Source organism: Ictalurus punctatus, chromosome 17 (genome assembly GCF_001660625.3).
Source record: "Ictalurus punctatus breed USDA103 chromosome 17, Coco_2.0, whole genome shotgun sequence".
NCBI classification, from domain to species: Eukaryota; Metazoa; Chordata; class Actinopteri; order Siluriformes; family Ictaluridae; genus Ictalurus; species Ictalurus punctatus.
The window spans coordinates 5,364,604-5,390,631 of record NC_030432.2 but is presented as its reverse complement, the minus strand read 5'-3'; the positions used below and the strand labels follow the sequence as shown (position 1 = coordinate 5,390,631).

Below are 26,028 nucleotides of genomic sequence, written 5' to 3'. Positions count from 1 at the left end.
CCGGGCGTTGAGCCATCACAATTTGGCCCTTGTCAGAGTTGCTCATGTTCTTACGCTTGGCCATTTTCCCCTCCTTTCAACACATCAACTTTGAGAAAGGTCTGTTCACTTGCTGACTAATAAACCATGGTATCATGGTGACATTGTGGTTTTAATGTTATGGCTGATCGGTATATACAGGCACATTCATTTTCTTAATACTAATTTTGTCTTAGATGTTCATGTTATGACCTGTATGATTGGGTCAGTAAAAAAAAAAAAAAACATTTTTAGATTTTAAAAACTATTTTTACTGCTCCAGAATTTTGTGTCATGCAAAGTATTCAAAGTTTCCAGTCAAATTTCCAGAAGATGTGTGGCAGATTCTTCAAGACGCTCAGTAAAACGTCCTTATAAAACTGCTCAGTGTACCTGAGACTACAGATGCATTGCAGGTTGTCACGTCAAATACTGACTTTGTGTAGTTTATTGCTGTTTACTGCTCCTTTTTTTTTTTCCATTTTCATTTAGAAAAATACTCAATTGCTTTAATTTCACTTTACAGCATTTCTTCACACTTTTGCACACTACTGTATTTAAAAAAAAAAAAAAACTTTTCTAAAATCTTTTTCAATTTCACCACATTTATAGCCAAATTAAAAAAGAAATAGGTCTCTGTTTAATGCCAGGGAATTCATTTCGTGAATTTATCATTTAATATGAGGTTTAGATATTAGAAATAATGTGTAGTAATAGCAGTGGGAAAAGCTGTGAGGGTTTGATTGCTGATTTCAGTAGATCTCACACGGGTGATGGGGATTGTTTCAGATAATATTATGGTTTTGTGTATTTAAACTAATATTCAGATCAGTTTCCAGAGTGCTGTGTGAGAATGCACTGTCATTTTGAAATGAATCCCTTTAACTTATTGAATAAATCGTTTAAACAATAAGCAGCATCAATGAGAAAAGAAACATGTGAATCGTTCATTACATTGTGTGGCAGGTGCTTTCTTTGTTTAATGAAAAACCCTGAATAAATTGCTTTCTGTAGCTGCTAGTGGGAAATTCCTCCGAATAAAAAGGTTTGGGTTAATGTGCTTTAGAGCATTACACTGGGACTGGATCAGCACTCTGAGGTGGACACTGCTTTTTGCTCCTTTGATTTGAATCCTAAATTCACAACCAACCTGATACTCTGCAGAATTAACCACAACCTGGTGCAGGGAAGTAGCCTTTTGTTTTCTGTAAAAATAGTCTGTATATTTACCAAAAAAAAAAGCTTTCGTCTCGTCTATAGAACATGATGCAGACTGGATGTGTTGTTTTTTTTCTCTTTGTTCTGGAGAGCGATTACTGATTATTGTAGGATACACACTTATGGAGATCAGCATGGATGTCTTCTTCACTGATAAAATCATTAGATCATCAAAACTTTTCGCTTCTGTGTTCTTTTCTATTTTTGTGAGTTTCCACAGTAGTTTGAAATTTCTCTTGATCAGGTGGTATAAATGTATGTAGGCCTATGTATGTATCTTTTTTTTGTTGCTTTGAACTTTTCCGTGTTTTTACAGACAGGACGAAGAGATACGGTGTTAACACCTGAAATGATTTCATCCACCTTTTCTAATTTCTCTTTTCAAGCTGTCAATATGTTTGCACAATTCTGTTTGCACTGTTTTTTTCCAGCAATTTTTCCACGTATGTTTAAACCGCTTGGTTAATAAAGAATGGCAATGTCAAACTTTTTTTGTTTCTTTATTGTTTAACAGAATTAAATTTAGGTCTAATCTATTAGATATTTTTTATTGGTTTTCCCCATACATGATATAACACACTAGATACTGACAGAGGTTAACACAACAGACACAGTATGGATATATATATATATATATATATATATATATATATATATATATATATATATATATATATATATATATAAACATTTTTAAAATAATTTATTTGTTTATTTTTTGAAGTGACAGCCTTAAGAAAATTCTCCCAATGTCTATATGCGTGTGATTCCTATTCAGTTTTGCCAGCATTTTTTCATATGAGGTACTTTCAATCATTGATTCAAGCCACACTCTGAGTGTGGGAGATTGGGGATCTTTCCAGTATCTAAGTATCTGTCGCATTGCTGTAACTATACCTACAGTAAGAAGGGAGACGTCATTGTTTTTAATCTGAGGAATCTGTTTTATCCCCTAAAATACACACCCTTGGTGAAAGTGGAAGGTCATATCCTAAACCTAGATTTGTACTTTTTTTTTTTTTTTTTTTTAAACATTAGGACCCATACATGTAGAGCTATATCATTTCAAAGAGTTCACCAACTTTTCTCTCACTGCTGTAGAGCTGCTTTGACGATGGAGCACATGCTAGCTTCTCTTCATGTAACACATGCTATTAAAGCATGTGACCATATTACCTTTAAACTACATGTTTAAATATATGTAAACTATATATTTTTTATTTTGAAAATATTATTTGTAATTAACATTTCTAGAGTTTTCTGAAGAGAAATGATCTAAAATATGTTTTTTAAATTTTAAATTTTTAATTTTTTTTTATTAAGACCTCTCAATAGAGACAGAGACAGATCATGTGTGCTTGCTTGCTTATGCTTTACACACTTATATCTCTCCATTTTATTAAGGAATAACTATAGCAGATCGGAAGATTATACCATTTGCCTCAAGTATTAATTATAAACTGCTGGTCCTTTAACTGACTTTAAGTGAATTTTCAGTTCTCCCAGCAAGTTATTCTTCTGTACCAACTTCATTTGTGTCTTTTTATAGTGTGCTTATTTTGAAAGCAGCCATTTTTGCCCAGCAGGTTTTGAGTAAGAGGTTGCACTTCTCATGGCCACTAATGGCTGTGTTGCGTGGCCCTGCATTAATGAAGGGGGCTGTGAAGTCAACCTTAATCGCAAAGGAAATCAAGCAGGTAATTGCTTTTGAATGCTTAATTGGGTGGAGTGGGGTGGGGGGCGTTGGGAAGGTTAGGAGGAGGATCAAAGTCACATGGACCTCTGACTTCCCAATTCACCCCCATTGTATTCACTGGCCTGCTCTGCTCAACAGCTCACAGAGAGAGAGAGAGAGAGAGAGAGAGAGAGAGAGAGAGAGAGAGAGAGAGAGAGAGAGTCTACAGTTCCCCACAGTGTGGCGCCAGGGAGAAAAATTCAAGTCTGCAACAACTGAAGCATTATCTCCTGCTCCAGGACAATGTAGTCTTGTATGGAGGGGTCTGCATGAACACAGAAAATGCTTCATGTTCTGAAACTTTGGAGCGACATGCAAATGCACCCTCCATGCATCACGACAGTATCCTTAATGACTAACTCATATATCTCCTACTTTCAGAGCTTTGGCCTTCCTGATATATAACATATGCTTAGGTTACAGATACCCTGCTTATAGTAAGTCATTCAGTAACTTCCAGTAAGGTTTTTTTGGTGAGGTCTGAAAATGTGGATTAGACTCTGTTCATCTTGAAATGAAGATACGTCATCCTCTGGAGCTTGTTCATAAGCTTTTGTTTTATTTATGATTGCTGTGTATGGTCTTGGATGGACAGGGGATAAGGATAGATGAGAGAACACAGCAGCACAAGCCTTAGGACTAGTAAAGCTGTCTGAGTGACACTGTGAGTTGTCATAGCTTCAAACGACAAATAAGAGCCAAGATTTTACCCTTTCATATCGTAGGTGAACTCTTTTGAGCTGTTTTAGAATCTGGGTTGGGTTTGCTTCTGTTTTTTTTGTTTTTTTTTGTGCTTTTCATACCTCAGTGTTCCTGTGTGTGTGTGTGTGTGTGTGTGTGTGTGTGTGTGTGTGTGTGTGTGTGTGTGTTTGGGTCATTTATTTTAACCAAGTCACTCTGTTTGAATATGCGAATGCTAATAACCCCAACGCCAGCTGTCCTATTAATCAGGCTGCGCTGGTGAAGTGTTCTGCTCCAAACCTTTATATATCACACCTCCCTTGTCTGGACATGATCCAACTTGGGCTGTTTGCTGCATAAGCCACCAGTCAATCCATTTCTTTTACAAAAGCACATGGCCACAAAGTCTCAACACAAACCATTGGTTAAACCTCATGAACACAAAATCCAGAAGACACTTGGATAATTAAAAGGCAAACATATAAAGAACTCTTTAGGGTTCTGGATCAAAGTCTTATACCGGTTATTTCAATCATACTGCTGCGTTTGTGAATAAAGTTATTTTTATTTGTGACGCAACTACTGATATTTTGTAGTTGCTCAAATTTTTACCAAAAATTTTACCTTTTGTTGTAAATGTAATCTCATTCATCCTGGTCAGGATTGTGGACACACCCAGAATGTGACACCAGTCCATCATAGGGCACCATGTGGAGACACACAGCAGGTGGGACAAAATTGGAAAATGCATAAGGGACCCACACACACAGCATAGAAAGTACATACACGGAGTAACCGGATCTCAGGATAGAATCAATGACCCAACTGGTGACCTGCTGCAACCGTGAGGTCCCATTTAATCTCAATAAAATTCAAAAGTAAAAAAAAAATGTAAACAATAAATAGCAAAACAGCAATTCAGGGTAAAAATGTGAAATGTTCTTGACTTGGCCAGATCCATCATATAACATGAACCTTAATAAGCAGCATTTACTTGCTGATGATAAGACTGAAGCCTGAAAAGCTGTACGAAACTAGTACGATCTGAAAAAGGCAACATTACAGATCTAACAGAATGTTAGACAGCTTCATTATCAAAATCATATTTATGGCTTACGGATTCTGTGATCACAGAAATGAATGTGAAATCAAGCAAACACTGCAATATTTGGAGGAGCTTTCAATGTTTTAAAATTTTCTGCAGATTTGGGCCAAGACGTGTCATGTGACATCATCACAACGCGCTTTCAGTCAAAGCCCTCTTCAATTCACATGTCCGATATGGGTCGCATTTACCAACAAACATCACTGTGAAAGACCATGCAAGCGAATTCTGTGCAATTGTGATTTCGTAGATTTCCGCAAAAAAAAGCACAAAAAAACGTTGCGTTTTAGACGAAACAACCACCAAAAGACTCATCACGAAATCCTGCACGGGCTGTTATCTAGCCAGTTATTTCAGTGACTATGTACTCAACACAGAAGTTTTATTTAATTAATTAGATTCAATAAACTTCATCTGATTATAGTCTACCAATGAGTAATAGACTTGTCTCTCTGGGTCATGTTTTAAACAGTGGGTTCCTCAAGCGGTTCCAAAAGGAACTCCACTTGAAAGTCTCGGTGGTAGAACCCACTTGAGGAACTCTTTTTCCCCTCTAAGATTGTATTTTTGGTCCACAAAAATAGTTGAACTAAGTATGTAAAGGATCATAGTTCCTTCATGGTCTGTGGGTCAGTGGTGGCTCAGTGGCTAAAGGCTCTGGGTTACTGATCAGAAAGTCAGGAGCTCAAGCCCAAGCACTGCCAAGCTACCACTGCTGGGCTCTTGAGCAAGGCCCTTAACCCTCAATTGCTCAGTTGTATAAATGAGATAAATGTAAGTCGCTCTAGATAAGGGCGCCTGCCAAATGCTGTAAATGTAATGTAATGTAATCCTGATATAAACATCAATACCATCAGATTAAAGCTGTTACTGTCCTTCTATTCCATATACATAGTACGAGTGCCACAAACCATGTTTGTAATGTAGCCATCTGGACACAGTTCCTGTCACTGTGTTCAATTCCTACACTATACGTCTTATGATTCAGAATGATTTCTGTTTAGTCAGACACAATGAAACATATAGTCAAAATGGTCTTTCCCTATTTTACAGTAGAGCAGTAGAGCTTTACTTTGAGTCCCTGAGTCAATATTGATTCCAGGATAGGCAAGGTGAGAAGTACAGAACAGTGTGATCAGAAAACATTGGAGGCACTGAAATTTTACACAAAGCGCTGAATGACACAGCTTGAATATTATTTCCATGTCAGACTTGCTACAATGTAATGTGGTAGCATGATGAACAAGAATGGTTACTTTGTTGAACTTTTCAACAATCATTTGCAGCAGATGCTCACTTTTTTTTCAAAGCATATGAATGAATGTGCACATACTGTACACATACTTTTTTTGGACTGAGATTACATTATTGTAACTAGATGTAATGATATTGTAATTATATTATGTGACAAGGCTTTCTTTCTCTAATGATTTTAAGCTGTATTGAGGAGCCTCCTACAGTAGTTTCTGAAGGCCGGAGAAAGATGGGAGGTTATTCATGGGGTCATGGTGCCCTGGTGATGAGTTATGGACTGCTTCTCTAAGGACACTCTGACCCCGGCTCTTCACGGTTTTCCCCACACTCCCTCAGTCTACTTCATCATGTTCCTTTGATTGTCTTTGAGGAACCCAATCTGAGTATTGAATACAGGTGTGAGATGTCTTAGATGCTGACCAGGATCGCTCTCATCTGTTGTGTTTTACTCGCAGGAGAACTTAGAGAGCTGTACAGCTGAGATGGAGTTCATCATTTCAGTACAACAGGACTAAAAAAAAAAACACTAAAAATGGACTGAAAAAAAGAAAGATGTTGCGAGTACTTTGTGACGAAAGACCAGTGTCCTGAGCTTAGACACACGTTGCCAGCACTTTTAAAAGTAAACACTGACAGGGTAGACTTTCATGTTTAAGGATTCAGTCAGGAAAAGTGCACACATGCACACCCTTTCCATTGTCTGTTGACTGACTCGACAGTCTGTGTCAGTCAGTCAGAAGTTCAGAAGCAGGGAGGGGCAATGCCAGTGTTCACATTACAGAGGTTTAATCACACAAGATGCATTCATGTCATTAGAGGAGATATGATTTATTTTTTTAAGGGATGGATTGTTGTGATTATGACTGTGACTTTTCCTAAAAGGTCTCTTCGGTAGGTTGAAGGGTGTTGGTTCCTCATGCTTCATGGATCAATGCTTAATTTGCTTCCAGTGGAAAATGCAAGTGATCTAATCAAAGTACTTTAAGTCCTTGATCAAAGTCGTTGATGACTTTAGTGCTTAAAAAATTCAAGCTATTAATATTTTCTGCAAAATTGCATTTGTGCCTAGATCTCTTGGCAGAAAGATCACCAAACACGTTGTGTGTTATGCCAAAAACATTTTGACATTTATAATGGACAATTCCAGTCATGAGTACTATAAAGTAAACTCTTTTTTTTTTTTTGCCTTAAAATTCACTCTGAACAAACGACTAGGAAACATCAGACCTCTCTATTCTCTGTTTTTCTCTTAATAAAAATATGATGCTACTTACGAGAATAAAAAGTCAACAAGCAAAAAGTGGTTCGGAGGGGCAGTGACATGTTTTAAAGCAGTAATAAGGAGCAGTTGACGAGTGCAAGTAGAGGGTAAGGTCCAAGTCGTCGTGTGGAACGGGACATGATCACTGAGTGTTCATGAGTCTCACACCCGCTCTCTACCTCTGCTGCCCTTTTCGCCCAGGAAAATTTCTGAACGTTCCGCTCTGTGCTGTAGACCGTAGTGGAGAGGGTAGAAAGAGGTCAGAGGCCTTAATGGCTGCCAAGTGTATTTTAGTTCAGAAACCCTTGTTCGTTAACCCCAAACTTCTGTTCTTACAATATTCATAATGCAAACTTCCATTATCTGGTGGTTTGATCTAGTTTTTAACATAATTCAAGCTAGATTTCTTTTAATCTTGTCATTCATATTTTTGTTGTATTCATTACAAAACCCAGCTGTTGCTACAGTTCATGATTGCAATCTAAGCACTAAAACCTCTATAGTTAAACTACTGACCTGCGAATAAATTTCAGCTATAGGTATTATCATTCGTAATTGTGCATTTATTTTCCAGGTCGAAAGGCATCTGTTTCAGTTTTTCTGACCATTACAACTGGTTTGGTTTACAAATGCCATGGCTACCAAACATGCAAGCTATCTGTGAATATCAATGTTAGGATTATGGATATGTAATGATCTTTTATTAAGTTATGTAGCTTAGGTAGGTTCAGTAAAACAGTAAACAGTACCTGATTTGTCACGACTGCTAGGTTTGTCTGAAAACCTCATAAGGAAATTGCTTGCCATTTTTGGCCCATCTATGTTCAAAGTGGTTTCACCTACTTTGTATTTGCATAACAGCGTAACAGCCTCTGCTGCAGATCCATTTTTACTCTCATTACAGAACCAAGCCTCAGAGATAAAAAACTTCTTCATGAACAGAAACCTTCTTCTTCTTCTTCTTCTTCTTCTTCTTCTTCTTCTTCTTCTTCTTCTTCTTCAATCACAAAACTAAAATGCATCCAGGGATTTGGGAAGAACTACTGAATATTCTACAGCCAAATTTGTCTGACACTTAATCAGGACGTGGCTGGAATTATATCCAAGTAGGTACATTTTAAGTTCCCATGAAATTTCATTCCTTTTGTCTAATGAGTGACCGTAGCAATGGTCATTCGAGACACTGAGTTTTAGCAACAGTATATATTCAGACACGTTGACAGGATAGGTGTATCACAGTAAAACTTCAGTCCTGACAACTATTATTCTCCTAATAATGTACAAATACTGTACACTCCAAAGTCTTCAAATAATATCCCCCAAATCGCACAAATACACAAAATCTTCAATACTCCAGCACAGGCTGACATTTCAATTAAGTAAATTACTACAGCCTGTAAATTGGCTCAATTACTGCCATCTTAATAATCCAGTGTGGAATGTCTGTCCTGCTACCTACACTGTGTGTGTGGAAAGCCTAAAGATATTTGTGAAGTAAACAGTAAACCCATCTTATGATCCCCATCTGCCCTACTCTTACCCAACCACCCTGTGTCTGTGAAGCATGTGAGCTAGGGAATGCTGAATGTTTTTTCACTACGCTCTACTTCACACATGGCTTTCAAAACAGGGCCAAGAGCTTGAGTGCAGGATACATAGAGTTAGCTGTTTGTTATTATTTGTTGTTAATGGTTGATGCATGGGGAGATCTGGAAGGAGGTGTGTGAAATTCTGTCTTTAACGAAAACCAAGAGCTGACCCTGTCATCAGCACAAGCTATCATGTAAATGTAGCTCTGCTGATCCCTACTGTCGGGTTATTTATGTATGTATGTATGTATGTATGTATGTATGTATGTATGTATGTATTTATTAATTAATTAATTATTTATTATTATTATTATTATTATTATTATTATTATTATTACACGTCCTGTTCCTTTGGAAACGGTACTACGCTATACAATCCTCTAATGACAGAAATATACTGTAGTTACTGCCTACACGCTTGTATATATCACATAACGTATTTACTTCACTCAAGCCTAGACAAAAACATGGCCAGCTGAGGTTATAATTCTCTGTCTAACGAAAACGACATGTTTTTAAACTGACATATTAAGCTAAACTTAAGCGTTCAGAGATACACAGAGATACTGCGTTTACACATACAGCGTCTATAATAGTGCAGTTGGATAAAAACAGCACCCTAACAGTTCAACTTTCAACTTCAAAACACACAACAAATACAAATACCCCCTATATATATATATATATATATATATATATATATATATATATATATATATATATATATATATATATATATACATACTTGTTTTTTTTATTTGTTTGTTTTCCAGACTTATTAAAATGAATCATGTTTGTGTCCAATGCCCAGATAATGTCATAACGCAGGTTCACCTAAACGCCTCCTCACTGATCCCCTACACTGACAGCTCTTACTGAATAATAATAATAATAATAATAATAATAATAATAATAATAATAATAATAATAATAATAACAAACGTTTTAAAACTATATGTACAGTATTGTGCGTATTGCTTTTATTTTAGTTCCATAGTGCAATAAACGTAGCCTATTATTATGCATAAATATGCATATTATTTTAATAATGTTTGATCGTTTGAATTGTAATTGCTGTCATGCTGTTATTATTATTATTATTATTATTATTATTGTTGTTGTTGTTGTTGTTATTTTTATTATTCCCCTTCACAGCAGTCTGAATGTGACAGAGTCCAAAGTTCACTGAAGTTGCTGATAAGAGAGACCAATAAAAGCAGCAGAGCTCCAGTGTAAACACGCTCTACCTGCAGGTCTGTGACAGCCTGCTCATTTGCATAAAGGACAGTACAGAAGCAGCAGTGGCTACAGCGCCCCGCCCTCTCATTAGCATATTGTAGATGCCCCGCCCTCCCAAAGCATCATGGCAAGTTATAGCGAGTGGGGAAGTGGCTCGGCTTCATCAAGCAGGTGTCTTTCTCAGGGGGACTTTTTACGCACGGGAAAAAAGCTGGAAAGGAGAGGGAATTTTTACAGCTTGAGTGTTTCTTTCTCTCATTAGCTCCTCATCAAGGTGGACATTTTTTTGTGGATGTTCGCAAACATGGTGTCCAAGCTGACATCTTTGCAGCAGGAGCTTTTAAGCGCTCTGTTAGACTCCGGAGTTACCCGAGATGTTTTGATCCAGGCGCTGGACGACATGGAGCCGAGCCCGGCCAGTTATGGAGTTAAACTGGAGAACCTGCACATGTCTCCGTCGGCGGCTAGAACAAACGGAACCGACGTGGAGGCCAAGCCCGTCTTTCATACATTGACCAACGGGCACAGTAAAGGGAAATTGTCCGGGGACGAAGGATCAGAGGACGGAGATGATTACGACACGCCGCCGATCCTGAAGGAGCTGCAGTCTCTCAACACGGAGGAAGCGGCCGAGCAGCGCGCAGAGGTGGACCGCATGCTGGCGTGAGTGGCCCTTTCCCCCTCCAATCACTGTTCACACTCAAAATCAGGTCCTCGGACACTCAGTACCGAAATAATTACATTTGAAAAATCTTTATCTTTTTTCAAATTTCATACCAAATTATTTAACCATAATAGACAGAATAAAACTCAAAACCTTAAAACCTGGAAAACTTATTATATTATTATTATTATTATTATTAGTAGTAGTAGTAGTATTATTATTATTAGTATTATTATTAGTATTATTATTAGTATTATTATTGGTGTTCTGTGAGGACATTTTATATAAAAACAAAACGTGTCAAAAAGTATATGGGAAGAATTTGAAACCAGTTGTGATACAGAATTGTGTCTCTATAAACCCAGGGGTGTTTACAACTCCCAGGAATATTCATATACATAACCTATAGTACTATAGTATTTAAAAAATTAGGTTTAACCAAAAAAAAAAAAAAAAAAAAAAAGAAAGAAAGAAAGAAAGAAAGAAAGAAAGAAAGAAGAAAAGATTGTTTGCCAGTGTCTGTACAGTAAAGTTCAGACCAGCGGTGTTTACACATTTAAAACCACGCGCCAAATTCATCTTTTAACATTCTGGTTACTAATTATCTACCTGGTTATTATTTCTTTGCCTTAGCGAAATATCAGCTGAAGAAGCTCTAGCCTATTTATCATTAACTCAGCGCTCTCCAGGCTAAATGTAAAATGGTATTTCATCTCTGTGTATAATTACAGGCTTCTCCGGCCTTTAGAAACGTTTAATTTTTTTCTTTAAATAGGAGACAATATCATGGACTGTGACCAATTTAGATCTCTTCTATATAAAAGATTTTTTTTCTGTAATTTGGAATTTAATTAATTCATTTTTTTTTTTTGGTGATTAGTAATTTATATATGATACTAAAATAGACAGATTCTACAATACAATGCAGTATAGCCAATAATAATAATAATAATAATAATACTAATAATACTAATAATAATAATAATAATAATACCAATAATAATAAATAATTTTAATTATAATTATAATTGTAATAATAATGATAGGTGTTGGTACATATTTGTGGAGCTCAAATTTAGGATGACCTACGGCCAAATTTGGTTTAACAATCCACATTGTATTCCTGATCTTGTAGGCCGACTTTTCTTCTTGAAGCCGCAACATCAGCATCGCGAAATGCAGCTTTAAAAACCCCAAACTAAACCACGTGGCGTTGACTTCTTATTAATTTTATTCTATAAATCATCAACTGAAAGATACACAGTGGCGTATGATTAGCGTGAATGGAGATCTGGTTATTCATTGTCAAAAGGCATAAAGCAGCTTCTCCCTCAGCTGTAAGTTACTGTGTGTGTGTGTGTGTGCGAGTGTGTGTGTGAGTGTGTGTGAGTGTGTGTATGGTGTTAAACTCCAAATCAAACAGCAAATTTGTCATATTTATTTGTTATAATCTCGCTTACTATGGCGGACTCTTTATTTCGACTGGGATTTATAAAGGTAAGTGTTCGCTCGGTCACAGCAGGTTGTACTGAAAGCCCTCGCTCGTGTTCGCTTTTGGCCGTTTCTATGTACGTAGCTAATCTTTCATTCATATTTTTTAAAAATGTATTTTAGCCGACAAAATGCGCCAAAATAAATAAATAAATAAAGAATTCCAATGCGCAAAACAGTGTGATTTTTATCTATCTATTTATTTATTTATTTATTTATTTATTTATTAAATAATCGTTGCCTTTGCATTTTGTTGCTGTCAACTAAACTTTCCACTAGCATGCTAAGCAGGAGACCTACTTTAAGATTGTGTTAATGTACTTGCTATTTATCTTGCAGTTACTTCAACATTTTTGGTTAACCAGGTCACTAAATAACACTCTTCCCCCCGTGTGTGTTACAGCACGCGATCATTTTTATAACATGCAAAGTAGCATTAAAAACATAATTAATGGCACAATCATTTAAAACATTATTAATAATAATTAGTAGTACTTGATTTATATTTCTACAGGTCATTATTAATGTGTACGTTTCCTCATAATTCGAAGCATTTTTTTATGTTTAGAAGAAAGGCTTTATTTATTTATTTATTTATTTATTTATAGTTTTCTTTTTTTTTATTTGAATTGGTGCCAGATGCATGTATGTTAAATGTAGCGTTTATTATAAATAACTGTAACATAAATACAAATAACTAACAGTCACGAAAGTAACATTTCTTCCAAAAAAAACCCCCCACACACATTTGTACACCAAACGGTGCAGGTCAACCGAAGACAAGGAAATTCTCAGTGCTGGTTTTAATTTTATTTTACACGTCCTTCTGTAACGAAATCCCATCAGAGTAAACTGTGATTATCCAATTAAATCTGTAGCCACAACCATTGTAAGTATTTACTGCCCACTGAAAGCGATGATTAACGATCGTTTATTAGGGTGATTAACAATCATGTGTGAGCTCCTACACCACTTTAAACCTGGAAAGTGACAAAGCTGTCAGAGGGAGAGAGGGAGTGAGAGAGACGGAGAGAGAGGAGAGAGAGAGGGAGAGAGAGAGACGAAGAGACGGAGAGAGGGAGAGAGAGAGAGACGGAGAGAGAAAGAGAGAGAGGAGAGAGAGAGGGAGAGAGAGAGACGAAGAGACGGAGAGAGGGAGAGAGAGAGAGACGGAGAGAGAAAGAGAGAGAGACGAAGAGACGGAGAGAGGGAGAGAGAGAGAGAGAGACGGAGAGAGGGAGAGAGAGAGAGAGAGGGAGAGAGAGAAAGAGAGAGATTGACGGAGAGAGGGAGAGAGAGAGAGAAAGAGAGAAAGAGACGGAGAGAGGGAGCGAAGGAGAGAGAGAGAGAGAGAGAGAGAGAGAGAGAGAGAGAGAGAGACGGAGAGAGGGAGAGAGAGAGAGGGAGAGAGAGAGAGAGAGAGACGGAGAGAGGGAGAGAGAGAGAGAGACGGAGAGAGGGAGCGAAGGAGAGAGAGAGAGAGAGAAAGAGAGAGAGGGAGAGAGAGACGGAGAAAGGGATAGAGGGAGAGAGAGAGGGGGGGGGGGAGAGAGAGAGAGAGAGAGAGGTAAAGCAGCACAATATTCACGCAGTCACTTAAAGTCCAGGTCTATTTTAGAGCTCTCATATATATCCTATGCTTAACACACTTCGTTATTAATCACTGTGTTATTAATCATCAATAACTACACTCAAACATTCTATATTCTGGTATAAGTGTGGACATGTAACGCATTAAACTAATTGTTTTATATATATTGTTTTCATATGAAAAAACTAAACAAATAAAATTAAAAACACTTGTTTATACTTGCGCGCGCAGCGAGGACCCGTGGCGCGCCGCGCGCATGATCAAGGCCTACATGCAGCAGCACAACATTCCGCAGCGCGAGGTGGTCGACGTCACAGGCCTCAACCAATCACATCTCTCGCAACACCTGAACAAGGGCACGCCCATGAAGACGCAGAAGCGCGCGGCTCTTTACACCTGGTACGTCAGGAAGCAGCGCGAGATTCTGCGGCGTAAGTTCACTAAGCTTTTACTGAAACCAATGAAGTTTAGCATATATCATTATATTTATTATATATTTACATAGAACATTATATAATATATTATTTATATTTGCTTTGGTACGAGATCTTCCTAAGAATTGTAATCAAAACCCCTATTTTACTTTATATTTTATTGATCTAAGCTGTTATTTATTTATGTATGTATGTATGTATGTATTTGTTTATTTATTTATTTTTCTGGACATAATGTCATTTACCTCCTTATGGCCCTCTGTGTTTAATCACGTGGCAATTAAATTTGAGTAGGTTACACTGGCCACATACCTGAGTATCCTAGCACGCATAAATGCACAGACCATCAAACTGCATGTTTTTGTAACGGCAGAAGATACATGTACACCGAAAACACTTTCTTTATTTTTACAGAATTCAACCAAGCACATGGGTCTGGCACTAATATGACAGACAAAGGCAGTCAGGATCAGGTGCTTCTTCTTTTCCCAGAGTTCAGTCAGCCTGGACCTGGCATGGGGCAGCCTGGAGATGATGCTGGCACTGAACCTGCCCTCAAGAAACTCAGACGCAACCGCTTCAAATGGGGGCCTGCGTCCCAGCAGATCCTCTACCAGGCATATGAACGGCAGAAGAACCCAAGCAAAGAAGAGCGGGAGGCTCTGGTAGAAGAATGCAATCGGTAATGCTGCATGTATCGTATTTTATCATTTTTTAACTATTACAATATTCAATATCAATGTTTCTAGCATCTTACACACTTTGTAATCTTACATAATTGACCAATAATTGCATTGACTAAACATTTTTTTCGTCCCCATGTAGGGCAGAGTGTCTCCAGAGAGGGGTATCACCATCTAAAGCCCAAGGACTTGGTACCAATTTAGTCACAGAGGTGCGTGTTTACAACTGGTTTGCCAATCGGCGCAAAGAGGAAGCCTTCAGACAGAAGCTGGCTATGGATGCCTATGGAGGGCAAAGCATCAATCCCCTCCTCACACACAGTTCGCCACACCATTCACAGGCCAGCACCTCTCCACCCAGCAAGATGCAAGGTAACCATATTTCGAGATCCTCTCACCGCCAGTTGAACTTAAAGCTCGTTAAAGCCTCAGTTGTGAATCTAGGTCAGGTTACTGAGGCAAGGCCTCAGGGCTGTTATCAGGGCTATAGTGTTTGATAGCAGTGGAGATGGAAAACAATGTTTGTCATTAGCTTCACTTCCAGTTCTGTGGGAAAAGAAGAAAGAGTTAAATTAGAGTGCACTGAGCATATGGCGTTTTTATTCCCCGCTTTGGAAATGTGTTAATAACAATCCAAATGTACCTGGGATCAGTACCAGGGTCAGCCTCAGGTCAAACAAGCAGGATAACAACATGACAGTAGTATTGTTGTCTGTGTAAGCTTGTGATTTGCCTGTACTGCTGGCCCCTCTTCTGATATATCTAATAAAGCACAGACCCAGTTAAATACACTGATCTAGCTTGAAATAGCAAGTCACTAATATATATATATATATATATATATATATGTGTTAAAACATGAGAAGAAAAGAGTGCTTGTTTTCCTTGAACACACGTTTTTAATCTTGTTGATACATGTTGGCTTGTTTGTTTGCTTATGGATTTTCCCTCCTGCACACCTGGCCAGTGAATGACCCCAGGTTGCAAGGAGAGGCAGGGTCACTGACTGGAGTGGGTGCAAAGGGGTAGGGGTGTCTGTTTCAGATAAGGAAGACTCTGCTTTACTAAGCTCTTCCTTAGCTGGGGGTTAGGGTGCTTACAAGGCATCCCGCCAGCAGCATCAGATGTTTTTCAGTGTAAAAGCCTGACCCAACAAGAATGGCTCAGCAGGTTGCCCTCATCATGTTGCTAAGACACAGTCTGTATTATGCATGCTTAATTGACAATTAAAATCCTCAGCTACTACATCTCCCAGACCTTTGATAAGGGGCTCCCCTGTCCCCTGCTCTCTTTACTCTCTCCTAGCAGGAAACCCCATTGTCCATGGTGTATTAGAAGTGACTGTAACCTAGGTTCATTTATCTCTGTTGGGCTAGGGGAGGGAATGCTAGAACCCTCCCCCCACCTTTATGAACTAGAGTATAGTGGTTGAAGCTGGGACGGGAGCAGAGCAGCAGGAGCTGTCTGCTAGTATTGGGTCTTTTTTGACCAAACAGGACTGATCACCCTTCTGCTGTGGCTAAAGTTGGCTGTGGGTGAAGCCCCCTTTTTTTCCACCCCTTTTCTCAAATCACATCAAGCCTATAGGTCAGAAGGAAAAGGTCACTGTAGGGTCAGTTCTCTTATTCCTGTTTTATTGACGTTTTATTGATCTTATCATGCTATTGATAAGATTTAGGAGCTATGTGTTTGAGTTTTTGGTTGTTTTCTTACCTCTGTTTTGGGTCCCAATGGAATGCAGATACGTTTATATACACCTGTACTCTGAATGGATAGACCATCAGCAGCAATTTTGATAGCCCCATTAAATAATTTTACCTGTCTTTCTCGTATCATACTTTCTTAAATCTTCAAATCAGACTCGTGGAAAATTCTAATGATGAAAATGTCAAGTTTCTTAATGAAAGCTGGTTGGCCAGCGTGTAGAACATTGTAGTTTATGGCGGAGTGTCCTTCTGGATGACCTTTGCACATAACTCATGGGTTCAGCTGTCTCCACACTTACCGTGAAGCCCACAACTAGGCTGAAAGGACATGTACGTCCTGCAGAGACCCAGGAGGTCTCTCATATGTAGCAGCATTCTAAAGACTATTGCCTGGGGTTGGGCACCAGGACTTTGATATTACATGGGTCCCAAGGAGAACTGAAGCTTTTTAGTTCTTGCTCCTACTCCCTGATACAACTCCCCTTCTGCACTTATCACCCTCTGGATTCTGTATTATTATTTTTAACTCACTATTTTTAACTCCACTAGGTTTTTAGATCAAGGCTTGACCATTAAACACATGTATTACAATGTTTGTAATGTGTACTGTGAACTGGGATAGTTACACTTGCTTAGGCATCTGATGTTTTTGTCCTGCATCGCTCCTGCCCTGTGTTGTCAAAGACCATATTTTGCTTCCTTGTTGCCCTAGAAACAGAGCTCTCCTGCTGGTCAGACTGGTCAGTCTGGTCAGACATACAACCCAAGCTGGCAATAAGAAAGAGAGAGAGGAAGAGAGAGAGCAGCAGTCCCTGCATCCTAGGTGAATAGCAGACAAAGTCAGACAATGCCCCTGGTGAATCGCCCCATCCTCCCCTGACACTTTTACAGGGTATAGACCTATAAAATAAAGTCTGTTTATGGTGCTTGGTCCATTGTGTGGTCAGGGGTCCATGGGCCTGATGGAGTGCTTTATTGTCCGCTGTGGTTGTTTACAAGATGCTGTAGAGCTGTGAGAGAGTTGGCTGCAGACACATGTTTGTGGAGAGACCCTCGTCTGATGTCTAGCTAATGAACCACATGATGGATGAAATGTGGTCATTGCCACTTTTGTTAAAACACAAAGTTGTTTGCCACTTAGAAGGATGTGTTTCATATGTGTAGTACATGGTGCCTTTGGTAATGTGTGGGAGTGTTTGAGTGCTCTATGTCTTGGTCTGGTCAGTTATAGATCTTGCGAAGATCCTGCTCTTGGTGTGTTATTTTAAGTAATGGTAGCCGATGTCTCTGTCAGGATGATACTGGAGCTTAAATGAGGTACTGCCTGCATATCAACAAAAGTATTTGTCACTGGCATTGATTTTGTAATGTTTGCTTGGTCAGTATCAAAGGAGGCTGGGATTTGCAAACACCCACTGCACAAGAGATGACTGAAATCCCAGTCAAGTGGAGTCCCAGAACTTGACATGAGACTCAACCTACAAAGCAATCTATCCCATTAAAAGAATATTCAATTCTGAATGTGAAAATGTGTATCTTTTTTTACTGAAAGTCAAATCAGAGAATATTTTAGGTGTCCTAGGAAGCACAAGCTGCCATGAGTGTGTGGTGTTATGAGCAACAGGCTATGTGTACACTGGCCTTGACTCTGTTGGACATGTATCTGCAGTGGAGTTTGTTTGTTCTGCGCTAACCTGGCAGGAGGCAGACATAAGCGTCTCTGGCAACTTGTGGCTAATGTAAAAACACATGGAGAGACCCAAATCTCTACCCTATATGTAGACTTGTGTTATTTCAAAAAGCAACTCAATCTCTCTCTCTCTCTCTCTCTCTCTCTCTCTCTCTCTCTCTCTCTCTCTCTCTCTCTTTTGCCTCAGCAGTCAGGTACAACCAGGGTCCCAGTGAAGTCAGCTCCTCAAGCACTATCAATCACCACAGCATGACGAGCAGCCAGTCTGTATTGCAGCAGGTCTCTCCTGGAGCACTGGACCCCAGCCATGGCCTGCTGTCACCTGACGCCAAGATGGTGAGCACACCTGGCCACTCCTGCCTCAGATAAGATAAGCAAAGGCCTACTTTTGATACAACAACGCCGAACAGGGCCCCCGATAGCTGCTGCCATTGACCGCTGTGTAGCCCAACAAACACTGCATTGTTCTTTCAGTTGAAGCTCCAGTAGACAGTAAGGTTTAGTCTACAGTATGCCACAGGGCAGCTATGGTGTTACTATGAGTAGGGCATGACCATGGCTATGCCAATAAACCTGACAAAGAAACATTCTGTTGTTATTGATTATATGCCATGGAGGAAGAAGTAGCGGGTGGAGCTCTGCTTACTCTGGCAAGTGGACTGACAGCAGCGCTCGATTAAGCTGGAGTGCTGCAGGAGGAGAACATCTGACCCTCCCTCCACCCCCCGCTCTATGCAAATATTGAATTTTCAGCTAGACAAACCTCAGTCACCTTCGATGTTCTAAACTTCTTAATATATCAGAGATATTGACTTGTTTAATTTAGTTCTGACTCAAATTCGTTGGAATTTCTAGTGCACTTGTGCTGGTGATATCAGCATGAGGAGGAAGAGACGATAATTGTGGCTTTTCTTTGCTATCAGACAGTTGTCTGAGCAAAGCCGCCTCTATGACCAGCAGCCTATTCAAAAATACCCACTGTCTCTTCAAGCCCTGTCATTCTTGCTTTAAGATAGCACTGCAGAACCTTTGATAAAACAATCTCAGCGCTTTTATTTGTAACTGATCTAAAGTTTTGCAATCAAGAGTTTGGCACTTGCACTAGAATGAGGTCCCTTGCCTAATGGTAGTTAGACATCCTCTGACTGAATCTCTGTGTTTTAATCTTGGCAGATCTCAGTATCAGGTGGAGGTCTTCCACCAGTTAGTACCTTGACCAACATCCATAGCTCCCACCATGGTCACCAGCAAACACAGAACCTCATAATGCCCATCTCTGGAGTCATGGCCATTGCACAGGGTGAGTGCTCTCTCTTACTTGCCACTGGTTGCCATCCTCGATCTTGGGGACATGATGGGCATGTCTGAGCATTTTTGTGTTTCCTCTGCTATAACATGCCTGATTCAAACCAGGAGTGGAATCGGTATCATCATAAACATTGTGTAAATTTGTGTACAGGTCTGAGCACATCACAGGCACAAACGGTGCCTGTAATCAACAGCGTGGCAGGAAGTCTGGCCACCCTACAGCCAGTGCAGTTCTCACAGCAGCTGCATAGCTCTCACCAACAGAGCCTCATGCAACAGTCCCACAGCCACATGAGCCAACAGCCCTTCATGGCCACCGTTACACACTCACACAGTAAGTGTGCTCTCTTCTCTTACTGTAGCTGGATGAAGTGAAAAATTCCCTAATGGGAACTAGCAAAATGTTTGCATACCTATTATTTGCTTAATTTTCCTTATACTTAAAAAACAACCCTTTCTAATTGTTGTTTATTTACTCACAGGTTTGAAAGTTTTCCTTTTTATTTATCCACTAGATCACTCCAACCCTTGTTACGAGCCAGTATTAGTCTCTAGTCTTTCAGGTTATGAATTTGTTCTTTGTATGCTACACAAATATGCACCAAACCTAGATTATCATTGAAGGACATACTTCTGATAATTTTACACAACGAGACTATACTATATATAGATAATATGCCGAGGCTAGTTAGTTCATTGAGTTGTCTCCATTCTGATGATTTTTTTAATGACCTTTCAGCTGTTTGAGCTGTTAAATGTATCTGGTAAATGCCTGAATGTAATATATGTTCCCATATGGATAAACATGATACATGCAACTCATAGGAACATGCAGCTCATTTGTATTCTTAATACATGCAGACATTTTTGACACACGTGTGACCGTCTGTCTGCCTGTTGTGTTATTTTAACAGTGTACCCACACAAGCAGGAGCCACCACAGTATTCCCACCCGTCACGCTTTCCGTCCGCCATGGTAGTAACAGACAACAACAGCCTCAACACCCTCAGCTCAATGTCCTCCACCAAACAGGTCAGTTCATGTGCTCTTAGCTTCACCTCTTTCTCTCATTGTCTCATTTGTTCTACCGTAGTATATGATAATTGTGTATGGAATATGTAGCTATCTGAGGTAAGATAACTGCCTGTGTATTCTGCATGTATCCCTTCAGCCATGCTTTTGGAAAGTTTAAGCATCAGGGTACTCTATCCTGCAGCTTTCAAATGATTTTTCTTGTTTGGGGACTAAAACAAAACAAACAAAAAAAATCAACAGATCATCTTTTCTTAATTATTAATTAATCAAGTTACACTAACATGCACCGAATGCAGATTAAAGGACATGTTTCTACTGTAGTAAACATCCACAGTGAGCGCTATACTAATCCCAGCTAATAGTTGTGTTCATTCTGACAATTTATTTAATCCCTGTCATATTAGGATGCTGCTGTTAACAAGATGGTACAACTGGGGGGTCTGAACTGGGTAAATACTGTTTAAATAAAGTCACTTAATAATCCTGCACTGTGGTGAAGTGAAATGGTGTCCTTTTTGAATCGTGCCTGTCCTGATTAAATGCATTACAACATGTACACATCCTTAGCAGACACAGCATGCTTTTTACAATTTGAAGCTTACCGAATGTGCACAAAATGAGTAACGAGGGACCAGCCTGAGATGAGCGAATTAGAGAAAAGTCCATCTGTAAAGTCAGGAATTGTAAAGGGGCCACTTCGGTTTATCCATGCTTTCTAAACATCTGAATCAGTAAAGCAAGCAAGTGTAGCGATACTCCTCAGAATACCCATTTCCTTTGAACGGCCTGACTGACCAGTCACCCGTACGCTCTAGCCACAAGTCACCTGATATATAATCTGCTCTCGCTGTCTCTCTTTCTTCTTTTCCTCTCTGTCACTCACTCACTCGTACTGTCAGTATTTCTATCTCTATCTTTTCCTTTATTCCCATCCCTCTTTCCTTGTCGTCTTTTTTTTATTTTATCTCTCCCCCGTGCCTATATCCGCTTCTCTCTTTCCCTCTGCCCACTCTCTATTCCACCACTCCCAGACCAGCGCTCAGCATATCAGACCAGGAAATGACCCTCGGTCTTAATTAAAGTTAGTGTGTCGCTCTTGTTTCCCTGCCGTGGGGAGGCATGTGCGTTCACTAATTCCCTCTTCCCCTTTCTGACTTCTCCCCACCCTCCATGAGCGCTCTAGCCTGAAATGCAGTCTTCACTGAGCTGCTTTCACACGCTCAATTTCCCACGCTGCAGTGGTGATGGCCACTAGCTGATGAGCTGACGTGACTTGGGCCTTAATGTCAGATAGTACTCTTCACTGCAGAGAGTCACACACACACACACACACACCCTTTACAATATTTATAACATTTAGTAACACATGCAATCAAATAATTGAAGTCAAAACTTTATATCTATATGAAGCTGTTTATGAAGTACTGAATGTGCCTCACGTATGTGATACCTCAGCCACTTAAGAGGGCACTTTCAGGTTCTCCTCTCCCTTATCAGAGCCCTTGTATTTGACTTGGGTGGTGTAACAAATGGCAATGGGCTTTCTGGGGAATATTACGAACCCACTCTGGCTTTATTGCCCTCCTGTTTGCCCTTTTTTTCGCTCACACTAAACACCCCCTCTAGTCATAGAGCACCATCTAAAGTCTCTAGTTCGAGCAGCTGGTCCACACCTTTATCAGGTGAGACTGTTTGTTGGCCAGCGGGTCATGACGGGGTCACGTGTCTCCGCCCTTACAAGGAAAGGCAGAAATAGAAATAGCCTGAGATGTTTCACTGAAAAAAAAAAGAAGGCATGAGAGCGGATAGCTTCACTGTTAACTGTTCACTGATATCTGTTAACTTTACCACCAGTAGCACTTTGTACAGTACTGCACTGCTTATTAAGCTCTGACACTTTATTTTCTCTTCCTCTCGTCTTTGTCGACAGTGTCCTCTGCAAGCCTGGTGAGCGTGTCCACCTGACTTCCTCAATGCCTAGCAACAGGAGCACATTTCTCTGGCTCTCTCCCTGCTGTATCTGTGGAAACTCCTAATCACTGGCAACAGTGCACTGGAAGATGAGCTGGTCACTAATGTAGGGACTGAAAAAAAAGAGGAGAGCAATCAGAAAGAAGACTCTGGCTTAGTCTAATCGTACTATGGAAAGATGGGAGGATCACCTGGAAGTCACTACCGTTGAACAATTTCCAAACTTGCCTTTTGTAACAGTGTTTTGCTTTCAACCACACAAAAAAAAGGATGATTCTGACATCTTTTAAGGAACAAATGGAAATGGTGTGCAGTGACGGTGTTAAACTGCCATGATTTTGTGTGTAGACTCACAGGGTTACCAAATGCCAAAGGATTACCAATGCTCCATTGCCGGTCAAGCTGGCTCTTTAATGGAGGATTCTTCTCATCCTGTCCCTGGACTGTCAGTCTAAAACATCAATGAGCTCACCTAGACGTAGATGTTCTGTAATCAGTTTGCGAATGAAATGACAATCAGCTTATATTATTTTCAACAGGTCTTTTTTTTTGGGTTAGAACTTGATGGACTGAATGTGTTGGTTGTGTTTCCTGCATATACATTGCAGTGGGTCTTCCATTTCCGTTGTTAATATGAGTAGTCACTGTTCTGTACAGTTGTAAATATGAATGAATGATAATTATGCTATGTCTTTAAAGATGTATGTTTTTTTTTTCCCAACAAACTGTGATTTAGAAATGACAATCTTTAGAACAGAAAGGACTATGCAATGTACTGAATGGCACAAAGAAATTGTGGGATTAGCCCATTTCCTGCAGATTTACAAACAGTTACACCAGCAAAACAACGTGGGATAATAGCATTGTCAAAGCCAAGCTGCAGATATTGCACACGTTTTCCTTATTTCCATTTTGGAATCTGAGAATGATACCATGACAAGGAATCCTTAACGTAATGACATTATTCTCTAAACATTAGTGATGGTATCACAGATAGGTTATTAAGAGTCTCTAGAATGGTAATTGAGAGGCTGATAACTGTGAGTAGGAGGGTAGTCTGTCATCAGGTCATGGTCACCAGGACAAACAGTATTACCCACTTATGCAATTATCAGGTGCAGTACGGTACACAAAACATGATGTAATAACCCATACACTCAAACACTAGTCACCACATGCATTAAATGAATTTGTGGACTGCTCGATATGGAAAATAGACGAGAAGCAATTTTGTCGGTTTGCTTAGCTCTTTTAACTCTCACCTGTTGTTCTTACTTTCCAATAGGTCATTTCTGAAAAAAGAAAAAAAAAAAGAAAGAAAAGCTTTTATTGAGCGTATGCAACTTGGTTACAACGTCATTCTCAACACATGCCATTAGATTTTGTCAGTCTTGTATTATTTTTGTATAAAATGAAAATCAATGTTTTAAAATCATTATTTATACTGTGAGGGGGGGGGGATGATGATGTTTTAAGTAAAGGCTCTTTCCAAGACCCTGATAGTGAGTTGTCCTTTGTTTCTGTTCATCTTTCTCTGTCAGTGGAAAGTGTGTGTGTGTGTGTGTGTGTGTGTGTGTGTGTGTGTGTGTGTGTGTGGTGGTTAAGATAGCAGATGGTATCAGCATTGTGTGTTAAAATAGCCCGTTTTCTCCTGACCCTTACCACAACTTTGTGTTGCACAATTTCTTTACTGTTAAAAAATTTCCCAACGATCCCTTTCTTTATAACAAAAAGTTTCAGGAATGTGTGTCTATTGAACTATTCTCTACACCTCCTATTCCTGTCAAGTATTGTTTGTATAACTTATCTGCAGGACTGAGGTATCAGTGTTTGATGATGCATCACATTGTCTGTGCCTGGTGTATTTGCTAATGTGTGTTTTCTCCCTCAGCAGTACAATATGACACACAAAGTACATAACCCTTGAAGCAGGGAGGCTTTCTCAGAGAGCAAAGCGTTTATGTGTGTTTATATGGATCGCTTGATCACTCAATCGGTGGGAAAAATGTTGAATATTCAAAATATGTCTGCCAAAACATAGCACCTGTGCATTAAAGTGAAGCTCCATCAGGGCTGTGTGTTTCACCTCCCTCATACTGAAATCCTCCCGATCTAAAACCAACAGTTTCTGAAATTCCCATCATAATGAACAAATGTGGGTGATAGAGCTGTGTGTTAATGAAAGCCAAAGTCAGGCCAGACCACATAGCTTTGATAGTTTGGCTTGTTGGTGGTATTTTTCAGGACAACAACTTTTTCATTTTCAGGCACTGGGTGATAAATTTCTGGATTTTTTCTCGAGCATAATCTTATATCTCTTTGGTTCATGATCATGTACCAGTCTATATCGTGTACACTGTCTTACAATCGTCCTTACCTTGGGCAAAGGTGACAAAGGTTTAACATACTGTAGTTGGATTCAAAGAGGATTGGCCTCTTTGAATGAAGACTGAGATGACTGGCTTTCTTTTAGGAAATGTTTTAAAGACAGAGTGCGGCCGATAATGTGTATGAACAAAACTGTTATTCTACGAATTATTCAAGAAGAAAAAATGTAAACAATAATGAGATTTTTTTGAATTAATTGTTTAAATGATGTATTAATTATAATTAGAGATGCACCGATGTATCAGCCAATAATCGGTACTGGCCGATAAAGGCAATTTTTCACACTATCGGCTGACAGTTTAAAAACATCTGATGATCAGGGCCGATTATATCCTGTCAATCAAAAGAGGGCGGGAAAACACATGGATTTTGTGCTGTGTGTAAAGATGTCTCTTGTGTTTGAATTTGGTGACAATGAAGATACACATACCCATTCATACACTACGGACACTTTGGACATGCCAATCAGCCTACCCTGCATGTCTTTTGACTGGGAGAGGAAACCGGAGTACCCGGAGGAAACCCCCACAGCACGGGGAGAACATGCAAACTCCACACACACAGGGCCATGGTGGGAATTGAATCCCTGAACCTGGAGGTGTGAGGGGAAAGTGCTAACCACTAAGCCACTGTGCACCCCAGTTAATGTTAATATATAAAAAAAAGTTGATATTATATATTAACAGTTTGATGTTAGTGATGAAGTAGAAATGCTTTTGTTTGTGCAGAGTGAATGTGAGACTAACAGGAGGTTTTATAGAATTCAGTCCATGTTAATATGAATTAATAACATTCAATAAGTTAATAATCCGACTTTAATCTTCAGAATTGAGTTCATGTGTTAATGTTAATTAGAGTAATGTGTTTTGTGTTTGAGACCAGTTACTGTGAAACTACTTGTTCACATGGAGAGAATAAAGTTTTTATTTGCATTTCTTTCAGAATTGTGGAATTAATTATTATTCA

General features: G+C 39.3%; 1 protein-coding gene across 6 annotated transcripts; it reads left to right on the top strand.

Annotated features, from left to right (window-relative positions):
* The first annotated feature begins 10,147 nt into the window (after positions 1-10,147).
* Positions 10,148-24,168, top strand: hnf1ba (HNF1 homeobox Ba). 6 transcript variants are annotated; one of them, XM_017491581.3, is made up of 10 exons: positions 10,148-10,763; positions 14,078-14,277; positions 14,773-14,962; positions 15,106-15,335; positions 18,547-18,695; positions 19,533-19,659; positions 19,819-20,001; positions 20,582-20,700; positions 21,108-21,152; positions 22,634-24,168. In XM_017491581.3, exons 1-10 carry the CDS (start codon positions 10,393-10,395, stop codon positions 22,652-22,654), a joined length of 1,635 nt encoding a protein of 544 aa, XP_017347070.1. In that variant the 5' UTR covers positions 10,148-10,392; the 3' UTR covers positions 22,655-24,168. The 6 variants fall into 6 exon arrangements, with proteins under 6 accessions (XP_017347070.1, XP_053543379.1, XP_017347066.1 ...); XM_017491577.3 differs by having other exon boundaries at positions 10,156-10,763; positions 14,695-14,962; XM_017491578.3 differs by having other exon boundaries at positions 10,170-10,763; positions 14,695-14,962; positions 18,550-18,695.
* The last annotated feature ends 1,860 nt before the right edge of the window (positions 24,169-26,028 follow it).

Bases quoted from the DNA above. Each gene is read 5' to 3' on its own strand.
- hnf1ba (XM_017491577.3), top strand. From the start codon at position 10,393: ATGTTCGCAAACATGGTGTCCAAGCTGACATCTTTGCAGCAGGAGCTT. The intron at 10,764-14,077 runs GTGAGTGGCCCT...TTGCGCGCGCAG, and splicing joins GAGGTGGACCGCATGCTGGC to CGAGGACCCGTGGCGCGCCG. The intron at 20,002-20,581 runs GTAAGTGTGCTC...TTATTTTAACAG, and splicing joins CACCGTTACACACTCACACA to TGTACCCACACAAGCAGGAG.